Source organism: Panthera tigris, chromosome E3 (assembly GCF_018350195.1).
Source record: "Panthera tigris isolate Pti1 chromosome E3, P.tigris_Pti1_mat1.1, whole genome shotgun sequence".
NCBI lineage: Eukaryota > Metazoa > Chordata > Mammalia > Carnivora > Felidae > Panthera > Panthera tigris.
In genome coordinates this window covers 40,342,744-40,353,483 of record NC_056675.1, presented here as the reverse complement: position 1 = coordinate 40,353,483, position 10,740 = coordinate 40,342,744, and the positions used below count along the sequence as shown (strand labels likewise).

Here is a 10,740-nt window from a genome sequence, read left to right as displayed (position 1 = left end):
GCCCTGTTGCAACGTCCAACTCTCGATTCAGCTTGGGTCACGGTCTCGCGGTTAGTGGGACGGAGCCCCGCGTCGTCCTCTGCGCGTCGGCCCCTGCGGAGCCTGCTTGGGATTCTCTCTCTCTTTCTGTCTCTCTGCCCCCCCCACCCTTCATGCTGTCTCTTTGTCTCCCTCAAAATGAGTACATAAGCAGTAAAAGTTTTTAAAGAAGACGTAATACAACCACGTTATGGGGAAAAGACCCAACAGACCCTCAAGTTTAACATCCTTTTCATTTTTTTTTAATCTTTAAGTAGGCTCCACGCCCAACGTGGGGCTCCAACTCAGGCCCCTGAGGTTAAGAGTTGCACCCCCCACCGATTGAGACTCCGGGGGCCCCGAGATCCTTAATTTTTGAAGGTCTTCTAGCAAACAGCGTCCTTCTGCCATGTCGCCTCGAGATCCGCACCAGTCTCCTTTCTGGCTGAGCTCGGAACCCCCTGGGCCGCCTGGGGGCTGTCTCCTCTGGCGGCCCGGTGCCTCTTCGTCAGAGTTCTGGCCTTCTTCTCCTCATTGGGAGATTTTCAGCCCGATGCATCAACACTTTGTTGTTCACAGTTGCCGCAAGCCGTTTTGTGTGCTTTTTGAAAGGACGGGCTTACGCCGGCCGACTCCATCTTGTTCTGTGTCCTTGACCACGCCTCCTCCCCTTGAGTAACCACCACCCCCCCTCCCCTGCCTAACAGGACTCGGACCCTTCCCCAGCCACTCGGCTGAGGCCACAGCCATTACCTCACCAACTGCCCCTAGGCCTCAGTAAAACCTTTGTCCTTTTGAAACTCGCTCTCTCTCCCCGGTATCTCACCACTGTGTCGCGGCAGGTAGGGGATTGACCTCGAGCTAGCTCGAATAAAGGCTCTTTTGCTTTTACATCGGACTCAGCTCCCTGGTGGTCTTTGGGGATCATGAATTCTGGGCATAACATTTGGGGGCTCGTCCGGGATCCCCAAGACCCCCGAGGGACCCCCGACCCAGAGAGCCTGACTGGCCACGGTTAGTGTCTGTTTGTTCCGTCTTTTCTGTGTGAGCTCATTTCTGGATTTCTGGTAGTGCCCGACGCGGTCTAAGTGGACGCACTGGAGGACCACGGGCCAGGAGTTTCAGAAGACGTTCTGATTCTCCCTTCTGGAGGGACATGGAATCCCCTCATCTGTTTGGGGGGACGTGCAATCCCCTCAAAGGTCTGAGATGAGGCGGGTCTCTCCCGCTGGTCGGCGTGAGGCCGTCGTCTAGCTCTCGGTTTTGGAGGGACGTGGAGTCCCCTCAAAGGTCTAAGCTAGCTTTCAGTTTTGCTTCCATGGGGTTGGAAGACTTTCTAAGGGCCCTCTGTTTGTCTGCTTCTGTGTTTCTCTGTTTTGTTCTGTGGACATACCGGACGGACCTTATGGGACAGACTCAGACCACCCCTCTACCCACCCTCTTGGCTTAAGCCCTTCCTAGCCCCACGTGGGACGATTGCCAGCAGCTTTTGCAGGTCCTGTTCACGACTGAAGAAAGAGAAAGAATCCTCAATGAGGCCCGAAAACTAGTTCCGGACACAGATGGGAATCCCACCACCAACCAGGCTCAGATAGATGACTCCTTCCCCCCCTTAACTCGGCCCCAGTGGGATTTCAACACGGCAGAAGGTAAGGAGAGACTCCGGGTCTACCGCCAGACTCTAATGGGGGGTCTCCGAATGGCTGCTAGAAAGCCAACCAATTTGGCCAAAGTAGGAAATGTGCAACAGGGAAAAGATGAATCTCCGGCTGCCGTTTTAGAACGGATCATGGAGGCATTCAGTACCTATACCCCCATGGATCCAGAGGCTCCGGAAAGCAAGACAGCTGTTATCATGGCCTTGGTAAACCAATCGACCATAGACATTAGGAGAAAATTACAGAAAATAGATAGACTAGGAGAAAAAGTCTGCAGGACTTACTGGTGGTAGCCAAAAAGGTATATAACAACCGGGAGCCTCCTGAGGACAAGCAGTCTCGCGCCATGGCGGCTGCCAGCAGTAAGCAGAGTCAAGACCTGGCCAGAATACTACTAGCTACCACTGCTGACTCCCTCAAGGAACAAGACTGCCGTCTCCGGCAGCTGGCAGACGACGCAAGAAAAGGTAAAGGAACCACCAAGGGGGGGAAGCAGAGGCTGCAGAAGGATCAGTGCGCATACTGCAAGGAGATAGGACATTGGGCCCGAGATTGTCCGAAAAGGGCCGGCGGGAAGGGAGGCAAGACTGCTCGAGTAAACGTCCTAGAGCTAGATGAACTGAGTGATTAGGGGAGTCGGGGTTCGGACCCTCTCCCCAAACCCAGGGTAACTCTTAAAGTGAAGGGGACCCCTGTTGACTTCCTTATCGACACCGGAGCACAACATTCGGTCCTCTGCACCCCACAAGGAAAACGAGCCAGCAAGAAGTCCTGGGTCCAAGGGGCAACTGGTATGAGCCAGTATTCATGGACTACCCGAAGAACGGTAGATTTGGGGCCGGGCCGGGTATCCCACTCCTTTATGGTAATATCAGAATGCCCCTACCCGCTGTTAGGACGGGACTACTGACCAAGATTGGAGCTCAGATAACTTTCAGACAAGGGCGGCCTCAGGTCACCAATAGCAAGGGCCACCCCATCCAGGTCCTGACCATGAAACTGGAGGATGAATACCGCCTCCACCAGGAGGCGCTCCCGAGAGAGGATAATATAGACAGATGGCTTCAAGAATTCCCCTTGGTTTGAGCAGAGACGGGGGTGGGGGGGATAGGACTAGCCACTCCCAGGACTCTGGACCTGGTAGAGCTCAAGGCAGGAGAGAGTCCGGTAAGGATCAAACAATACCCCATGTCTCAGGAGGCCCAGAAGGGGCTCCAGCCACACATCCGGAGACTACGAAGCCTAGGGGTACTAGTTCCTTGCCAGTCTGCCTGGAACACCCCCCTACTGCCGGTCAAAAAGCCTCACACAAATGACTACCGACCGGTACAAGACCTCCAGGAAGTAAATAAGAGGGTCAGGGGCATACACCCAACTGTTCCCAACCCATATACTCTCTTGAGCTCCTTGGCGCCCTCCAGGGTCTAGTATACGGTACTAGATTTAAAAGACGCCTTCTTCAGTCTGCCGCTGGCACCCCAGAGCCAACCCTTGTTGGCCTTCGAGTGGCATGATCCGGAGGAGGGCCACAGTGGGCGACTCACCTGGACACGGCTACCTCAGGGATTCAAAAATTCGCCCACCGTCTTCGACGAGGCACTACACGAGGACCTGGGTGAGTACAGAAGGGAGCACCCTGGTGCTACACGAGGACCTGGGTGAATACAGCGAGGGGCCCAGGACCTGCTGGCTACCCTGGGGCCTTAGGGTACCGGGCATCCGTGAAGAAGGCTCACTCACATACGCAGCGAGAGGGTTTTGCTGAGATCGCCAGGCCCCTATATGAAGCTACCAAACAGGGGAAAACATTTAAATGGGCTGAAAAACAAGAAACTGCCTTTAATCAGTTAAAAAAGGCCCTCCTAAGTGCCCCAGCCCTGGGCCTACCAGACATTACGAAGCCCTTCCACCTCTTTGTAGACGAACATCAGGGAATAGCAAAAGGGGTTCTAACTCAAGCCTTAGGCCCTTGGAATCGCCCAGTGGCTTACCTGTCCAAGAAACTCGACCCAGTGGCTGCCGGCTGGCCACCATGCCTAAGAATTATTGTGGCAACAGCACTCCTAGTCAAGGACGCAGACAAACTGACCCTAGGACACGAGATCTGGATCACGACCCCACACGCCATTGAAGGGGTCCTGAAACAGCCTCCTGATAGATGGATGAGCAACACACGTGTGACTCATTACCAGAGCCTGCTACTCAACCCTCCACGAGTGCGATTCCACCCCAGTGCAGCCCTCAATCCTGCAACCCTGCTGCCCGACCCTGACCTAGGTGCTCCACTACATGACTGTGCGGGAATCCTGGAAGGAGTACATGGATTCCGGACGGACCTGACCGACCGGCCCCTCCCCGAAGCCGAGGCTACTTGGTTCACTGATGGCAGCAGCTTTGTGCGAGACGGACACAGGTATGCGGGTGCAGCGGTGGTCACCAAAACGGACACCGTATGGGCGGAGGCTCTACCCTCCAGAACGTCAGCCCAGCGAGCAGAGCTCGTCGCCCTCACCGAGGTGCTAATGGGAGCTGGACAAAGGCTTAACAACTACCGGACTTGGGAGACCCATTTTACCAGACCAGCCCAAATACTCCCAGGAGGAGTTACAGCAGATCAAGAAACCCCCCATGGCCCAGGAGATAAAGGGACGGTGGTATACACCTAACAAGGAGCTCGTGCTGCCAGACCGGCTCCGAGTCTCAATATTAGAGCACATGCATCAGTCTACTCACATGGGGGCCCAAAAATTAAAAGACTTAATCCGACATGCCGGAATCAAGATTCACCAACAGGACACCAGAATAGAGCAATTTGTATCTGCCTACAAGACCTGCCAACTCACCAACGCGAGAGCCACATCAAATAAAAAAGGAACCAGGCTCAGAGGCACCAGACCGGGAGCCCAATGGGAGGTCGACTTCACTGAAGTCAAACCAGGAAAGTATGGTTATAAATATCTTTTCGTATTTACGGACACCTTCTCTGGCTGGGTGGAGGCATACCCAACCAAGCATGAAACGGCTCAGACGGTGGCTAAGAAGCGACTAGAAGACATCTTACCCGGGTCTGGTTTTCCTGCCATGGTAGGATCAGACAATGGACCAGCTTTTATCTCGCAGGTAACGCAGGCAGTAGCCAAGGCGGTGGGGGCAAACTGGAAACTTCATTGTGCTTTTAGGCCCCAGAGCTCAGGACAGGTAGAAAGAATGAATCGAACCCTAAAAGAGACCCTTACCAAATTAACCATGGAGACTGGCGGGGACTGGGTGTCTCTCCTACCGTACGCCCTTTACCGGCTTAGGAACACTCGTTACACTGGGTTTTACTCCCTACGAGATCATGTTTAGCAGGCCACCCCCTATTATTCCCAACCTTTAGTTTAAAGATCAAGAACTTTTTCTTTCCTTGAGAGGGCTCCAAAGGGCGCACGAGGACATTTGGCCGCACCTCCGTGCCATCTACGAGGCTGGTCCGACCCCGACACCTCATCAGTACAGACCAGGAGACTGGGTCTACATTAAGAGGCACCACCGAGAGACCTCGAGCCGCGCTGGAAAGGACCCTACATCGTGGTGCTGACAACCCCCACCGCTCTCAAAGTAGACGGCTTCGCGACCTGGGTCCATCACACCCACGTTCGGCCAGTGGACCCCTCCTCGATCCGGAAGGACTTTGTCACGCGATGAGCCGTCAATTGGGACCAACACGACCCGCTCAAGCTCACCCACCGAATATTCGTAACTCTATTGACTCTGCATGTCATTGCTCATGCTGCCGGGAATCCCCACGCCCCCAAAACATCACCTGGCAGATCATAGACACCGGCTCGGGGACAATACTTAATCAGACCTCCCAGAGCCACCCCAGGGACACTTGGTTCCCAGAACTTTGCGTAAACCTCCAAACTCTGTTCCCCTTGTCACCATAAATGCAGCCGGGCCCATGATTGGGTCTGTAAGCTACATGACAAGGGAGGAATGAAAGGGCCTATGCCGGGCAACTCCATCTTGTTCTGTGTCCTTCACCTTGACCACGCCTCCTCCCCTTGAGTCACCTCCAGCTCACCTGCCTCACAGGACTCGGACCCTTCCCCAGCCAATCGGCTAAGGCCACAGCCATTACCTCACCAACTGCCCCTAGGCCCCAGTAAAACCTTTGTCCTTTTGAAACTCGCTCTCTCTCCCTGGTATCTCACTGCTGCGTCCGTGCAGGTAGGGGACTGAGCTCGAGCTAGCTCGAATAAAGGCTCTTTGCTTTTGCATCGGACTCGGCTCCCTGGTGGTCTTTGGGGATCACGAATTCTGGGCATAACATTTTTGCAGTCGGAGGTGTTTGTGCGTGTAGACTGAAGATTTCTCGGTTGTTCACACACGTGCGCTCTACTCCTTCTAGAACTGACCTCACATCGAGGGGGGCTGTGGAAGAACCGAGGCGGGACCTTCCCCTGGTGCGTGTGGAGCCCTCAGGGAAGGGGCCCAGCGAGGGTGGGGGCCAGAGGGGCATCGGGAGACCGGGCCCCGGTTCTGCCCATCAGACCCCCTCGGCTGCCATGTGACGTGAGACCTCGGCACAGAGGGGCAGGGAGGCCACACCTTCTTCTTAACCCGGAATTTATTTCATGACAAGTGTAGTACATGCCCCTTGGAAACTCTTGGCGGATATGGACGTGTTAAGATAAAAAAAAGAAACAACCAAGAAATCCGTCCTCCTTCCACCTTCCCTCATCCCACCCAGGAGTTGTCACTGTCTGTTGTTGGGGTAATGAGTTCTAGAACTTTCTGAGGCCTGAGTAGGCCTGGGGCCGGATGAGGTGTGGAGGGAGGCGCGTCTCGCAAGGAAAGGCAAGGAAAGGCAAGGAAAGGCTCTGAGGGGTCAGGGTGAGGGTGGAAAGACGGGACTAGGCTCCTTCACGCCCAGAGCTGCAGATCAGAGATGAATCGCACCTCTGGCGGGGCAGGGGTGGGGGGTTCCCGTGTGCCTGGAAACCAAACCCACACAGCCGAGACCAGGAAAGGTCAGGGCCGAGGGCAGCCAGAGCCGAGTCAGCGGCTAGTGTGGGGGTGGGGCAAGGAGGAGGGTTCCCCCTGCAGAGGCCACCACGTGGGCCCACGTGTCCCATGTCCCCTGGGCAACCAGAGGCCCCAGCAGGCTGGGAGGGCATCCCCGGGCCAGAGAAGGAAGGCGCCTAGGGACAGGACACCCCTCCCTTTGCCTCAGTTTGCTCTCCTGTCAAATAGGGGTCAGAAACAGCACCGTGTCCAGAGACATTGGGCGGGGGGGCACAGATGGCCCTCAGAGTTTCTGTCTCAAGCCGGGGCCGGGTGCAGACAAGTCCAGCCCCTTCCCAGGGCCCCTAATCAGCTCTGTCATCAGGCCCTGGCCACATGGCGGACAGTTAGGAAGCGCCTGCTCTGAGCTGGGCAGCTGGGGGCTGTGCCCATCTGATCTGCGGTGAAGACCACGGGACCCCGAGCGGGCGCAGGGGCAGGGACATGGGCAGCGTGGGCTGGCACAGACGCCTGTCACGAGGCCTGACTGTCTCCTGGCTCACTCTGGGCCTCGAGCTGGGACCCTCCGGGGCGGCCCCGAGACCAGACTCCTTGAGGACAGAGGAGACGAGCCAGTGTGCCCTCCGGGAACTGGGGAGGGCTTCCTGGAGGTGGGGGACACCCATCCCCACCCCTGTCCGGGTGACGAGGAAAAACAAACGTGGGTTTACAGACAGGCCACCTGGGGCCGCCCTGGTCCTGCTGTGGCCTGTGTGGCCCAGAGCCGGCCACTTAGTCCATGGGGCAGGATCCACGGGGCACAAATGGTGGGGACAGCCATAGCTGCAGGTGCCCAGAAGGAGCAGGTGGGGCGTGCCACGGAGCCTGCCCCTCAGCTCCTCTCTCCTCCCACCTCCCTCCTCCCGCCTGCACAGCAGGTGAATGAGCCCTCCCTGCCTCACCCTGGCCCGGCACATGGGCTCAGGGCACCCCCTAACCCTGGGGCGCACACACATCATGGCTCTGGGGCACCGTGGCCTCCAGCCCCTCACCCGGCTGCCTACCGGGCATTTCTCTCCGGCTGCTGCCCAGCACCTGGTGCTCATACCCAACCAGGGGCTTCCAACCTGGATCTCATACCCAACTCCCCCTGGGGAGCCAGTGAAGACCCTCACCTGAAAGTACCCAGATGGGCAAGCACGTCCCTACAGGGGAGGACAAATTGGCATCATATCCAGGTCACTTTTGCGTGGCAACTGGTAAATTCCCAGAAGAGACCTTGCCTTACGAGAGAAGTGGGATGGACAGATGGATGGTTGGAAAGATGGGGGATGGAAGGAGGAATGGATGCAAGGTTGGAACCACGTGTTGGCCTCTGGTGCAGGACAGAGCTGTCAGCTGTGGCCGCAGAGTGGAGCCAACCCTGAGAACCTCACTCTCCCTTGCCAAGCCTGGTAGGACACCAGCCCCAGCGCGGCCCCCTGTACCTCGGGGCTGGCCGACACGCTCCCACGGAGAGCCCACTCCACAGAGACTGACCGCACTCTGGTCATTCCTCAAGCTCTTTAATTTGACAGACAGCACAGCGAGGCACCCTGGGCCCCAGGGACTTCCCGCCCGCCCCCTGGCATCTTCTTACTCCTTCCCCCAGCAGTCAGGGAAGTCCCGGACACTGAGGAGGCCAGAAGGAAGGTGGAGCCCAGGCCAGGGACGGGGGCGCAGAGGCTGTAGCAGCAGGCTCTGGGGGGAGGATGGCGTCGCTCCTCCGGGCCCAGCCGGGCGGACGGCCAGCAGGCCCTGGTCAGAGGCCCCTCCCGATTTGCTGCGTGATCCAGGGCACGTATGTCTGGACGCGAGCGTAGACCCCGGGACGGTTTCTCACGGCACAGCTGTCGCCCCAGCTGACCACTCCCACCAAGTGCCAAGCACCCGTCGTGTTGCAGACCAGAGGGCCTCCGGAGTCGCCCTGAGGAAGGAGAGAGAGCACTGAGCCCCGGCTGGCCTCCAGAGCGGGGTGGGGGCCGGGATGGGCTGGGACTCACCTGGCAGGAGTCCCGGCCCTCGGTCCCCGCACACAGCATGTCGTCCTGGATGATCTTCCTGCCCGCCAAGTGGTGGCTGGTGGCGTTGTGGTACTGCTGGTCACAGACGGCGTTCTCCACCACGCTCACCGCCACCTGCTGCAGACGGTAGGGCGGAGGCAGCAACTCTGCGGGAGAGACGTGACCAGAGGCTGGAGCGTGGCCCCCACTGTCGGCCACTAGCCTGCGTTCCCACCCGGATCGCTACCATGGGGACCCCAGGGTGCAGGGTTCCCATCTCCTTCTAAATTCCTAAGACCCGGAAGGTGGATTCTGACTTTAGTTGGAAAGACCGGAAAGAAAATGGGGGGTGGTGGTGGTGAGGGTTTCTGCCCGCCCCCCCAATATCTTCCTATAAGTTGGAAAAAAAACTAAGAATATGAATTTCCTCGTCACAGTGTTGGGTCCCGAGCTCAGTTGTGCTTCAGGGACCCTCCAGCCTCTGGGGTCGGATCTCCCGATTGGGGCGCACACGGGGTGGGGTGGGGGAGGGTGTCGGAAGGCGATTCCTTTCCAGGACTTGCAGCCGCCCACCCGCCAGGACTTCTCTGTGTGGCAAGGTCGGGAAATGCCTCGCGCGGCCCCGAACCCCTCCCAACCCCCACCCCATACACACGGTGCACCATGACGGTGCCCCAGCCGGTCACCCAGCACTCGTCCTCTGGGGTGACTTCAAGCAGGGCCGACGGGAGCTTGACAGGCCTGACGTTAGCTGTGTATTTCACAGAGTGTGACAGCTGGAGCAGGGCCACGTCCGCACCCAACTGGGCGTTGATGTAGTCAGGGTGGACGATGACGCGGGTCACATTCAGCAGCGTCCTCCCCCCGTAGAGGTACACGTCCCCGGCATGGATGCGGTAGGCTGCCGGGTCAGCGTCCTTCCTGGGGTCGCAAAGAAGCCACGGAGGCGGGTCCTTCGAGGGCGGCCCCCTCCGCCCCGCCTGGAGCCCGAATTCCCACACCTCCTGATTCACCCAGAGGCTGCATGGCAGCGAGCGGACTCACCGGAAGATGCAGTGGGCGGCGGTCAGCACCCACTGGGGGTGGATGAGGGAGCCCCCGCAGATGTGCACCCAGGAGGCCCATTTATAATCGTAGACTTTCAGGCTGACCTGCCACGGCCACTTCCCCTGGGGGGCATTGTGGCCCCCGACGATGCCCACCAGCTCGTTTCCTGGGAGGGAGGCTGGGAAGCAACATGAGGGGGGAGGGAGGCTGGGAAGCAACATGAGGGGGGAGGGAGGCCAGGCCTCGGGGCCGGGGCTGAGCCCTGTCCCCACCTAGGCCTCCCCCAAGGGCACAAAAAGGCAGCTCCAAGGCCCCCAAGTGACTGGAACTGGAGACAAGGTTACAGGAGCCTCTGGGAAGGGAGGACTCCCGTGGGGTCAGGACTCACCTGGACTCCCCACGACGCAGGTCCCCGAGAAGAAAGGGGTCAGAAGAAACAGCCACAGCATCTGCGAGGAGAGAGGGCACGGAGGGACAGCTCAGGGCCAGAGGGGGCCAGAGGCCTCTGCAGCTGTGCGAGAGGGGACAGCGCCCCTACCTTGCCAGGCTCCACGGATCTCTGCTCTGGGGGCCCCCGAGGTCCTTTATGTTTTGGCCACAGGAAGTGGGCGGGTGGCTTGGGCAGTGATCCATTTGGGGGGGAGGGGTGGAGGATGGGGAAGAAACGCAGCCGGGTGTCAGGCTGAGGCCGGGTGCCGCTGCCACCTGGATACGCCGTCCCCGGCCCACGCCCCACCTGAGACTCGGCCGCCCTCAGCCACGCGGACTGGCCCCCGCCAGTGTCTCCAGCAGAGGAAGATCCCCGCACGCCCCAAGGCAGGTTCCTACACCCCCGGAGGCCGGGAGGCACCCCTCCTCACCCCCAGGTCGGAGCACGGGTCCCCAGGCCTCAGGCATGTGGCGACGCAGCGGGCAGACCTTCTCCCCCAGGGCGGGCGGACTCCCAGAGCAAAGGACGCCTCCGCCCCGGCCACCGTTCCTACTTC

General features: G+C 58.8%; 1 protein-coding gene across 1 annotated transcript; it reads right to left on the bottom strand.

Moving 5' to 3' along the window:
- Nucleotides 1–8,214: 8,214 nt before the first annotated feature.
- On the bottom strand, nucleotides 8,215–10,301 carry LOC102962908 (serine protease 29-like). The gene is made up of 6 exons (XM_042971832.1): nucleotides 10,293–10,301; nucleotides 10,143–10,203; nucleotides 9,752–9,932; nucleotides 9,363–9,628; nucleotides 8,708–8,874; nucleotides 8,215–8,631 (listed from the first exon to the last, which is right to left on the bottom strand). Exons 2-6 carry the CDS (start codon nucleotides 10,201–10,203, stop codon nucleotides 8,467–8,469), a joined length of 840 nt encoding a protein of 279 aa, XP_042827766.1. The 5' UTR covers nucleotides 10,293–10,301; the 3' UTR covers nucleotides 8,215–8,466.
- Nucleotides 10,302–10,740: the final 439 nt, after the last annotated feature.